This window comes from Anabrus simplex, unplaced genomic scaffold, assembly GCF_040414725.1.
Source record: "Anabrus simplex isolate iqAnaSimp1 unplaced genomic scaffold, ASM4041472v1 ctg00000129.1, whole genome shotgun sequence".
Lineage (NCBI taxonomy): Eukaryota > Metazoa > Arthropoda > Insecta > Orthoptera > Tettigoniidae > Anabrus > Anabrus simplex.
Window position 1 is genome coordinate 1 of NW_027130078.1, and position 12753 is coordinate 12753.

At 36.9% G+C, this 12753-nt stretch overlaps 1 protein-coding gene across 1 annotated transcript; it reads left to right on the top strand.

Annotated features, from left to right (window-relative positions):
* The first annotated feature begins 250 nt into the window (after positions 1-250).
* Positions 251-12090, top strand: LOC137503465 (uncharacterized). The gene is made up of 2 exons (XM_068231033.1): positions 251-494; positions 11907-12090. Exons 1-2 carry the CDS (start codon positions 273-275, stop codon positions 12027-12029), a joined length of 345 nt encoding a protein of 114 aa, XP_068087134.1. The 5' UTR covers positions 251-272; the 3' UTR covers positions 12030-12090.
* The last annotated feature ends 663 nt before the right edge of the window (positions 12091-12753 follow it).

The window sequence follows — 12753 nt, forward strand, 5'->3', positions numbered from 1 at the left end:
CCATGGCACCACCATCCATTTCTTCACATATTGTACCATGAAAAGTGAAGTACTTCGCGGTGAGGACACGGTGAAACAGATTAACAGTGTCACCAGGAGAGATCTTATCAATCAGACAAGGTGTCCATAATTGGAATCTTAGTGAACGAGTGGTTGTAAAAGTCTGTGTTTTAAAACAATCATCATCATCATCATCATTTAGGTATTGTTACCTACTGATATCAGACAAATTTGTTTCTTTGCAGATTTTGGAGGAATTGAAGACTAAGATTATGTGGGGAGATAAACTGGATTGGCTGGTCAGCAAGGTGGCACCACTCTTGACTTCATCTCCAGCTCACATTAGGAGAGTTATCGATGGAGCAATTCAGCGTTGTGTTTCAGTGACAAAGTATTCTTGGGACTATGAAGGTCGCTTAAAAGCACCGGTGATGTTGTTGCGGCCCATATTAACCTTATGCAGCTTAGCAGATGATGACTTTGGTCTATCTAAGGTACTGGCTACATGATTTCATCAGCCCATTTGTGTATTTTATTATTTTGATCCTACCTGTCTGCGTACTTTTCTTCCTGTATTGGCATTACCATTCTTTTGCTAAAGCACACTTTTTTAGTGATAGTATAAGTTCCTGCTGTTAAAAGGTGCCCAGAAGATTTTTTTAACTAACTTCATAAAACTTTCCTCAGGCTTAACACATTTATTTATTTATTTATTTATTTATTTATTTATTTATTTATTTGTTTGTTTGTTTGTTTGTTTGTTTGTTTGTTTATTTATTTATTTATTTATTTGTTTATTTGTTTATTTATTTATTTATTTATTTATTTATTTATTTATTTATTTATTTATTTATTAATTTATTTATTTATTTACACTCCAATTACAAAAGACAATACAAAATATAGTACAATAATACACATTGCAAAACAGAAAAATATCACAAAAAATTTACAACAGATTTTGAAAAATTATAATAAACAAATTTAGAGGGGAAAATGACAAAAACAACAATACGTTATATACAGATCAAGATTAGATAGTGCTGCAATTGCTGACTCCTGATTACATAAGTAGGAAGAACTAAAACTTTGTGTACAAGCACATACATATGTGAACAGGTAGGTGCATGATTAAGAGTGTAAAAATATCTCGAAGTTTATAGACAATTAAATTACATTTGGGTTATTGACAAAGAGACAGTGTAATGAATTCTATTTTCTTTTTATAAGATGCTGTTTGTTAAGATTGTTTAAGTATATTCACTAAAGAAAATCACTAGACATTTTTGAAGTCAGTTAGGGACATTGAGATATCTATATCATGGTTTCTGAATAAGTCATTAAATGTATTACACATCCTTACTTATGGCGAATTTTTATGAATTAAAATGTTGGATAAAGGATTGTAAAAGTACGTCTGGTTACGCAAGTTAGATTTGCTTACATTAAAATTTATTCTAGCTAGTAGATCACCACTATCTATAACGCTATTTACAATTTTGTGTAGAAACAGTTGTTGGTATAATTTTCGGCGAGCGCTTAATGAATTGTATCTAAATTCTTCTAACAAGTGACGATATGATATTCTCAACCTATATGCTCACTGATCATGCTTCTTGTAATAAATAAACTGTAAGAATCTTTTTTGAACCTTTTCAATTTTATTTATATAAGATTTGTAATTTGGCATCCATATAACGGATGCATATTCTAATTTTGACCTCATGAATGACTTAGAAAACACGTAAAGTATTAATGTTATTTAAGTCCTTGCCATTTCATACGATAAAACCTACTTGTTTCAGTGCTGTATTTACTATTATGTCAATATGTGCACTGAATGATAGGAGTTACAATGAGTAGTAACTTAAGTCAGTTACGGACACAACTCGTTTTAGATTTTTGTAGTGATTATTTAAAATTATAAGACAGGGGGAATTTTATATCCATTCTGTAACCTCTTCGTGTTAGTAAGGTTACAAGTAGTAGGAATAATAAAAATAATATTAATGTTTGCTACCGTTGTGCATTCACATAGTTACACACTAACACAAGACATGATAATATGTACGAAATTAAAACTATAAGCACATTAAGCACAGAAAATAATAACAACAGGATAACCAAGATGACGGCTAAGAAAGGATAACAGGGAAGCGGCTGGGAACCATATCCAGGCGGTGAGAGATATTGGCAATGCTCAAGAAGCGAAGTCAAATGTAATCCTACTTTACTTAACAAATTTAGATGAAAATTAAAACGTAAATAAACAACAAAGTACACCATTAAAATTTGAAAACAGAAATCCAGGAGTAATTGCAAGTACCCCGAGGGTAGGTTATCTAATCTTATACCAAAACATCGCACACAACGTTCCGCTGTTTGTGCCGACATTTTTAAAACACATGAAACTAGATTCACAATTAAGTATTTATTTTCCACCTAGTCGATACAATGATTGCTTAAGGCAATTTTTAATGGTCAAAAGTGGTACATGTTTCGTATATTATCAACATCTTCAGCCACATAACACTGTTTAGATGAAAAATGTATAAAATTGACAAAGTAATGCTTTAGAGGACACTTCCTTTGTTACTTTGTCAATTTTATACATTTTTCATCTAAACAGTGTTATGTGGCTGAAGATGTTGATAATATACGAAACATGTACCACTTTTGACCATTAAAAATTGCCTTAAGCAATCATTGTATCGACTAGGTGGAAAATAAATACTTAATTGTGAATCTATTGAAGTGCGATACGGACCATGAAGCTGATTTTATGTAACACATGAAACTGTCGGAAAGAAAGAAAAGGAAGGTAACGTTACACTATTTTGAAGATGTACATATAAGGAAGAGAACAACGTTTAAAATATAATTTTGGTGCAGAGCACCTTCAGTAGGTAGCCCCCTCAAAAACACTTCTGAGAAAGGGTGCCCGTCCTAAAGGCGAATACTCCAAGATGAAGCGGGATAAACAAGACAGCCCCAAGGTGAAATTTACATATTATGATTACAGCAAAAGGCGTAGAATATCTGATTTACAAAACCTACAAAAGACATGGGCACTGTCTCTTAACATAACTTTGATATGACTTGCCGGTAGGCTAAGTCATTTTACTGAAATGTTGGCGATTGAAGGAAAAAACGGGTAAGCTCCGGCAAAAGAAATTAAACAGAATACTACATTTTAAGATAACCTGAAAAATGAAAAACAACTAAGTGCTTACCTGTTGGAGGGGCCAAGAAGACCCACCTGCGAAAGGCAACTTCTCCCTTCAACGGTCACGATTCAAAGATGCCTCAGAAGAGCTAGGCTCTAGCGAAGCGCTTCTCTCCGGAAATTAGGAAATCGTAAAACAACCAATGAGCGTCCGTTCTTTTTCCTTCACCCACCAATCACAATTAATTTTATAATGACGAATAGGGGCCCAGGAACAAAATCTGATAAAGAACATCAAGTAGCATCTAGAAACGTCGAAATTGATGCAATATTATGAAACCGGAAACATCCCACGCCGATCTGGCGCGTGTGGTACAGTATGTACCAGAATTACCACGACAATCAAAAACATTAAAATGAAATACAGTCGACTCGATAATTTGACACTCGTTAATTTGAATCTCTCGATAATTTGAAGTTTTCTCCTTGTCCCTTGAAAAATACTAGATAAATTGAAAAATAAATCAATGTTATTTGGTCCCCTCAGTAATTTGAAGTTGTAGGAATGGCATCTTGCTCGCCGACATTCTATAATTTGAAGTCGGGCCTCCCTACTGTCCATAATTTGAAGTTGGTGATTACAGTATGTATTGTTATCGTGCACAGACCTATCATTTGTTTACATCAGTAATGAGATGTATGAGTGAGTTTGCAGTCGTGAGTCTTCTTTCAAACGTTAAAGTGTGGTACAGTATGTTAACATTTGATTTGTGTAATTTTTAAGCATTACAATGAATTCAAGAAAGAACAAGTGTCTTTCCATAAGTGAAAAAAAGCATGTGATTCAAGCTGTGGAGGATGGACAATTTAAAAAAAAACATGTTGCCAAACAGTTCTTCATTTTACCATCAACATTGTCGATGATTTTGAAAAATAAAGATCGCGTCACCGAAAGTGCCTTAAGTGCGAGTAGAAAAAGGTCACATCAGGGTGAATTTCCCCATCTTGAAGAGTGCTTGCTTAAGTAGATTTGTCAGTGTAGAGGACAAAACGTTCCCCTGGGCGGTTTCATGTTGAAGGAAAAAGCCAAGTCTTTTGCGCAGTCTCTCGGGATTAAAGGATTTGCAGCAAGTGAGGGGTGGCTTTCAAATTTCAAAAACAGACACGCCATCACATTTAAAAAGATCTGCGGAGAGAGTGCCAGCGTGGATAGTTCCATTTGCTCCAAATGGATTGACGAACTAAATGAACTTTTGAATGGCTATGACCTAAGGAACATATTCAACACAGACGAAACGGGGCTTTTTTATAAATGTCTTCCTGATCGCACCCTGACGTTCAAAGACGAGAAGTGTCATGGAGGGAAACTGAGCAAGGAAAGAATAACTGTCCTTCTAGCATGTAACGTGGACGGATCTCAAAAGTTGAAACCACTCATTATAGGGAAATCTGCCAAACCACGCTGCTTCAAAGGAATAAAATCGTTGCCCACAGCTTATCGGTCAAACAAAAAAGCATGGATGACGACAGAGTTGTTTATTTGAATTTTTCCCTCCCTCCCTCTTGGTTACTTGAACACCTATTATTTTGAACTCTTGGTAAATTGAACTTTTTCTCCGGTCCCTTGAGTTTCAAATTATCGAGAGTCGACTGTAATTCCAAAATTCATACACTGAAAATATAAACCCACAGAAAACAATAAATAAATACCTGATATAAAATTCCCCCAGTCTTATAATTTTAAATAATCACTACAATTCTGTCCATTGATGCAGTATTCACACTGAAAAGGATCATTTGGCGTAGAATAAGTCATCACGAAGCATTTGCTGATATTAAATGTGATTTAATTCTTGACGCTCCACATGTAGATATTCTCAATGTCCCTGCTTAGAGAAATGCAGTCACTAACATGTGATACCTCCTTGTACAACTTAAGATTGTCAGCAAACATGAGGCATTTGGAATTTACATCAGGCAAATCATTTATAAATACCATAAACAACAGTGGTCCTAAATTTGAACCTTGAGGTACACCTGAATTAACATTGAACACAAAATATTTGGTCTGATGATAGGTGACAAACTGGTATCTGTTATGTAAATAGGAGGAGATAAGTTTTAGCATAGGATTGTTAAACCCAAATCCAGATAGTTTTCTAAGAAGCACACTGTGATCAATCTTGTCAAACGCTTTCTTGAAGTCCGTATAAATCACATCAACAGATTTCTGACTGTTTAAGGCATTAGCCACATCTTGAACTAGATTTGATAGGTTTGTGATAGTTGACCTACCAGGATAGAATCCATGCTGATAAGGTGAAATGTACCTTTTAACATGATTATAAATCCGGTAATAAATAATTGTTTTGGAAACTTTTATGAAGGCACATATTATGGAAATGGGTCTGTAATTTTGTACATCTGAATTATCTCCGTCTTTATATATCGGGCATACCCTTTACGTTTTCCACATTTCTGGGAACACACCTGTATCTATTATAAGATTAAATATGTAACATAATGGTTCCATTAATATATCTGAACAACCCTTTACTATGTAAGGAGGAATGCCATCTGGCCCACTTGACTTAGTAGATTTAAGTTTCTTTATAGTCTGAATATATTCCTTTTCACCTACATGTGACACTGGGAATGAAGAGTTTGTTCCCATGGGAGATTCCACCTCATAATTACCCTTGTAACTATTACTTACATATACCTTGCTGAAATATGTGGCAAAGCCATCACCTATTTGCTTAGCGCTTCGCAAAGGTTCACCTTTTAAAGTCATAACCCCAGGGATTGATGTATTTTTCCGTTTATTTTTAATAAAGTTCCAAAATGATGATGGATGTATATTTATAAGTTCTTCGGATCTTCTTTTGAACGTTTTGTATGGATTTTCTATCAATGATTTTGAAAGCTTTCTCATCTCTTTAAACATGATCTTATTGTACTCTGAATACTTCATACGTTTCCAATAATATTCCTTTAATTTTACGGTTTCAATAATTTCCTTCGTAAACCAAGGTGGATACGTCTTCCCGGTTTTTATTTTCATTTTTGGAACAGTTTTGTCCAATATCTTGTAAAAAATATTATAGAACTATTTTAAAGCTTCATTAGGGTTTTTAATGTTTTTTAAATGATCCCAGTTTTCTCTTTCTAGCATTTTGTAAAGACTATGAAAGTCTGCTTTTGAGAAATTGTGCATAATTCATTCAGGCTTATCAATTTTATTCGTTTTATGATAAGTTTCAAAATCTATAAAGAGGGAAGGATGATGAAAATCTTCACTAACCAACGGAAAATCATTTTTTGTAATGTTAACATTAGTTACATTGGTCAATATTAAGTCAAGTGTCCTTCCGTTATGATTCTTAACACAGTTCATTGATTTAAGGTTGTGATAGGAGAGAAAGTTTGCTAGAGCCCAGTAACAGGGAACTCCCTGCATTAGGTCATATTGATTATCACTTATTGGCTGGTAGGTTAAAATCTCCAGCTATTATTATCCTATTAAATTGAATATCTGGACATTCATAAAATAGTTCGTAAAAAGACAAGTATGTTTCCAAATTAGAATTAGGCAAAAAATAAACTGTACTGATATAGTAAGTAAAGACCCTATGTACAATTTTATGACAATATATTCTATATTTTCTCTTATGAATTCAGTTCTATTAATGGTTAAATAATTCTTCACGGCAATTAAAACTCCACCACCTGCTCTAGCAACCTTTCGATCCCATCTGTATACATCATATCTGTTATCAAAAAGCTCACCATCATATACACTCTCCTTCAACCATGTTTCTGTGAGGATGACAATGTCATATTCAGTTGATAATATGTTGTTATAAAACGTATTTGTTTTTGTGTTTAGACCTCGCACATTTTGATAGTATATTGAAATATATTTGCTACTAGACATACTGAAGAATAATTAAAAAGTAAATTTGATAGACATCATAAATTTTATGACAAAGTGGCCAGGTCTTCAACTGATTTTACTGTATAAACATATCTATCATCCACTTGCTTTTTCAACTTAATTGCACCTGACCTATCAACTCACACATAGGCATAAATTTTTTATTTCTTGATTTTTCTAGCTTCGGAGAACAACTTCCTTCTGAGTACTGTTAAACTATGGTTTACGTAAATAGGGTCTCTGAATGTGAATCCAATGTCTGCCGGGTTCAAATGCCTCTTTACCTTACGTCATTCCATAAAATTGTCCTTATCAATATGTTTAACAAATTTTACTACTATTCCAGCATTCTTCTGGTGTTGAGACTTCTTCAGCCGATGACAGGTGTCGATCATTTGATCGTGGATGTCCAGATCCAGACTGCGACCCACCGTTTTTAACAACATCAACTATGTTTTCATTCGCAACTTCTGGGATCCCATGAATTTCCACAGTGTTCCTTCTCCCATATTATTCAAGATCATCGATCAGCATTGTTGCATCAGCTAACTGTTTTTTGAGAAGAGAGTTTTCATTCTTGAGTTCTGTTATTGTCTTTATGCAATTTTCGATCATCTGATATTGCTGTTTAATCAGAAGAGCGTTCTCGTCTAGCTTCACATGAGCGAGATTTAATGATTTTCCCAAGTCGCCTTCAATTATTTTTGTTTGTTGTTGTAATTCCATCATAGTGTCCCGAACAGATGTCAAACTCTTCACCTCACTATTAATTTCCATGAGGAGATTGAACATTTGCTCCAAGTTGGGAGTATCATTTGCAACACTTTCTTTGTCTGCGCACTTCGTTGTTAAGCATTTTTTACAATACCATTTCTGTTTAATAATTTTTGAGAGTTCACCTTCATCCTTGAAGCCTGCAGAAGTACAATGGAACCAGTTGCTGCATAGCCCGCACTTTATTTTTCCAAGTGTATCCTGACGTGAGATGCTCTTAGAACACACAACGCACACTCCCATAGTGCTGCCCTCTGTGGATGCCACGTACTCCTACTCTGATATCCTAGCACTACTGGTGAAAGGGAGTGTTACTACGAGCGTGCAGTAACACGGTGCAGGAGTTGGCAGTTCCGCAATCTAAAATCGTCTTTCACTTGTCACCATTAACAAACACTCGAAACGGCATTGACTGGTTCATAACAACTGTTTTAAATTGAATACTCTATTATATACAACAAGTAACACACTTTTGTAATTATGCACCTTGTCTTTGAAACTTATTTATAAGGTTAAGAGGAGTCACTCTCCACCGTAGCGCTGTCTTCACTGTTAAAGTTTCACAAAATATGGAGTCGTACTAGCACACGTCCACTCACTCACTCATACCTGATGGGACCTGAGTCTCATCATGTTTGGCTGGCCAAATGTTGCTGATGGGTCCCGAGTTAACTCGTGTTCGCAAGACTTGTACATTCGTTGACATTTGTTGGAACTCGTGAAACAAGCCAGCAGTCAAGGTTGATAGAACCTCGGTATTGAAGGTTTTATTTATTCCATGCTGCCTTTACTTTTTGTTCTTCTTCTGTTTTATGATTCATTTTCTTAGTTTTCCAACCACACGTTTACGTCGTTCAAAGAGCTATGTGGTGGGTAAAATGACACTTCTTAGACTGATTGCATGTTTAGATCCGGAAGAAATAGACCCCTGCAACTATGAACATCGTATCTGCATGGTATCCTCCAACTAAGAACATCGTATCTGCATAGTGGAGAACATCGTATCTGCATTAGTTATACTATGCAAATACGATGTTCTTAGGTGGAGGGGTCAAAAGATTTAATGCACTCTATGCGGATAATTATTTGGAATGCTCAAGTAATGTTGAAGAATGCAAGTACGATATTCAAAGCTCTTCTGAGGAAAGTATGAACAGTGTTGCTGAAGATATACACCCTTCAAAACAACATGAAATATGTACAAGTTACTGTGTGGCTCTTCAGCAAGATTATCACTATGCGACTTACCACACCAGAAAACATTATTAGGACTCCTTCAGAAAGTTTCCAGTAAATTTTATCACAATCTGTACAAGGTTAGTGAAGCCAGGCTCATTTGATATTATACATACGATTTCTCATTAAGTTACACAGGAAATGGCCATGAACAGGGGATGTGCAGCATACGGAGCGCCCGGTCAGCAATGTGTTAAAATTACCCTTCCCATTGTCTGGTAGTAAGACAAGACGAATGAAGAGTTCATTGTATCTTCCTCCCGAACAAAGATTTTACAGTCCTCATTGCATTTTAATCCCTTCACCCAAGAGAATAACTTCTCAGGTTTAAATTTGTCTGATATCGCATCCTCTTACTTTTGCCAGGTTCCTTCCATGATTTTTCCTATTTGCTAGGCTGAGTAGTTCACATGGTAGAGCACTGGGCTTCTGACTCCAAATTGGCAGGTTGGATCCTGGCTCAGTCCGGTGGTATTTGAAGGTGCTCAAATACGCCAGCCTTGTGTCGGTAAATTTATCATCGCGAAAAAGAACTCCTGCGGAACAAAATTCCAACACCTCGGCGCCTCCGGAAACCATAAAAGTAGTTAGTGGGACGTAAAACGAATATTATTATTATCTTTCCTATCCTTTGTTCAACTCTTGTTCTCTTTTGACCGTGATGGTATTAGGTTTGCGTGGCCTAGGAATTCTTTCATTTGCATACCCCTCTTCCCTTTTTTTATGTCGGTACCTATACAGAGGGGTCCAGAAAAATGTAGACACTCTTTGATAGTCAATATTAATGGAACAAAATGACATAATACCAATATAGTTGGTCCGTTATTGGACATTATAAATTTTCCAGCTAACTCATTCCTGGTTACCAGCGTTTCGCCCCAGTGTGCCAAGCTGGGCTCATCAGTTGGTAAATGGCACACCCACCTAGACGCATGGCTAATGCATACCATGGAGGCCACTGTGTATACTATCTGGAGCCACCGGCAGTGCCAATGCACTATGAGAGACCTTGTCTCATTTTCAGGTTCCCTATGGGAATCCACATCTTTATCAACAAAATGACATACCGTTACAATTCTTGCATGGGGGAAGGTTATTTTATGTGTTGAGAGTGACCCCCCCCCCATTAGCAACCAAACAACCTCGATGCCGCTGAACTGCTGACCAAACTTCGGCTGTCAGTGTTGCTGGTGTGATAGCCGCACAAGACACCTTGATGGTTTTTTGTAGCTCGTTCATTGTAGCTGGCTTTTGTTGATACACATTTTTCAAGGTCCCCCCATAGGTAGAAGTCTAGAGGGATCTGGAGACCGTGGTGGATACTCAATAGCTCGTCTTCGACCTATCCATCGTCCAGGTAGAGTTTCATCCAAGTAGGCTCTGACATCTCTGTGGTTGTGAGGCGGAGCACCATCTTGTTTTAGGTAAAACAATTTATTTCCAAACACCTCTCGGATGGCAGCATATGAAGATACACCTCACCAGTTACGGTACCTTCAAAGAAGAACGGGCCAATCAAACCACGCGATGACAGATCACACCACACATTAACACCGGGGAGATTAACATGTTTGTCCATGTAAACGTGAGGATTTTCACAAGATCAGTACACGCAGTTGTGGCAGTTTACAGTACCGTTCAGTTTGAATTGCACCTCTTCGGACCAGATAACCATCCCTGCAAACTGTTCATCCTTGCGAAGCATGGCTTTAAACCCGTCGCAGTACTCCAGCCTTCGATCCGGGTCATCCTTGTTCATAGCAGTGATCTTGGAATGTACACTTTCCACTTTGCAGCCTTCAGAATTCATTGTGCGGTATATCGGCTTACCCCAGCTTTCACGTGCACCTTCATTCACAGGTTTTTGAGGTGACCTAATAAAATGTTGCAACACAGCAGCGCTGGAAGCTGGACTTGTTGATGTTTTGGTTGGCCAGACCTTTTCTTATGCACTTCCTAAATAGTACTGTCAGCTTCAAATTTATCCCAAATACGATAAATTGTTGTACATGTTGGTGGCTGAGTTCTGTACACATTACACCATTGCCATTGTACCTCTATCATGTTGTCATACTTCCAGTACCACTTAAATGCGGCCTTGCGTTGCTCAAGTGACAATCTTACTTCATTCATTGCTGCACTTGTTATTTGCTGGAAAACGCGCGCCAAGATTGTCGCGTCATTCACATGACCTTCATCATCTGTTGAGTCAACAATGGACTACACCACCGCGCAAGAATTGCAACAATATGTCATTTTCTTCCAAAAATATTAACTGGCAAATAGGGTCTACATTTTTCTGGACCCCTCTGTATTCTTTGAAAGGTTGGACCTTTTCCATTTTATCCTCTAATTACTATAGTGTTAATAGAGGATAGTTGCTCGGTTGTTCTTCCTCATAAAACAATGATAACCATCACCACCTGGCGGTTCACATCAGGTAGGGATTCCATGAATGTATTTTGTGGCCCTTTTTGCAAAACTCAACAAGAAAGAGAAAGGCATGAAAATGAGACTTCCTTGACCTGACAAATTTTATAGCATCGGGGTTAGGAGAGAACAAGAATTGAGTGAAGGAAGTTGTATAGGAAGGTGTTGATGAGGATCCTGGCAGAAGTAAGGGAACACAATGAAAGACTCAGCTAGGGTACCCGTGAACACCACTCCACCCTACGAAGTCGTGAGTCTCACTGGTGAGATATCATATTCTTGTAACCATTGTGCAAATCTCTCTTTTTTTTTTCAGTGTTTGTTTTATATTGTGAATCTGATGGTTCTTTATTCCTTTTGCAGTTCTGCGAGCGCATTGAGGCAATTCATGTTTTAGAAGGGGATCATTCCCAGATACTTGGCAACCTGGATACATCAAAGTACATCAATGAATTCCTTGGAAATGAAAAGGTGGAGAAATCGTGAACATTCACTACAGAAACATGTTAGTGACCTGATGTTAAAATAAAACAAATCTATTTTTGTAGTTATGTGTTTCTGAGTTACTAAATGGTTGTTAATTTACACATGTACCCATAATAAAACTTCCTGTATCCTACCTAAGGTAATAATGCGGCCGCTCTTGGGATGTTAGGTGCGATTGCCTACTCCCCATAGACAGCCAGTTTGACATGAAAGAGCTGAATATGTTAACTCCTGTGAGTGAACGATTTTAACGTGAAACAATTAATATCATCCACTAGGGAATGACATATTTAGTCCAAGTGCCAAGCATGGTCACATTTTTAATGCTCTCTTTCTTACAAAATGGGAACCCTAAAAATCTCCTAAATATGAAAAAGAAATGTGCACATATGACCTAAACCTAAAAAGAAATCCTCCAACAATAATGTCAGTTCTTAACTACCGAAACATGTTTCTTGACGTAATTGAATTTTGGAGTGGAAAAGAAAAGAAAAATTAGAGAAAAATGGATGTTAAACACACGTATGACCAACTCTTGTCTTGTTTCTCTATGGAGTCAGGTATGAAGTGAGATGAATCTTCGTAGCAATTTTTGACAACTGAATGTCATTTTCTGAAGCAACCTCATCAGAGAAGTTAATGAGACGAAATGAATGACGTCATATATAATAGTAGTAAGAGAGAGGGTGAAACCCGGTGCGGCACAGAGCTTACTCCTCTCGAA

Bases quoted from the DNA above. Each gene is read 5' to 3' on its own strand.
- LOC137503465 (XM_068231033.1), top strand. From the start codon at position 273: ATGTGGGGAGATAAACTGGATTGGCTGGTCAGCAAGGTGGCACCACTC. The intron at 495-11,906 runs GTACTGGCTACA...TTCCTTTTGCAG, and splicing joins ATGACTTTGGTCTATCTAAG to TTCTGCGAGCGCATTGAGGC.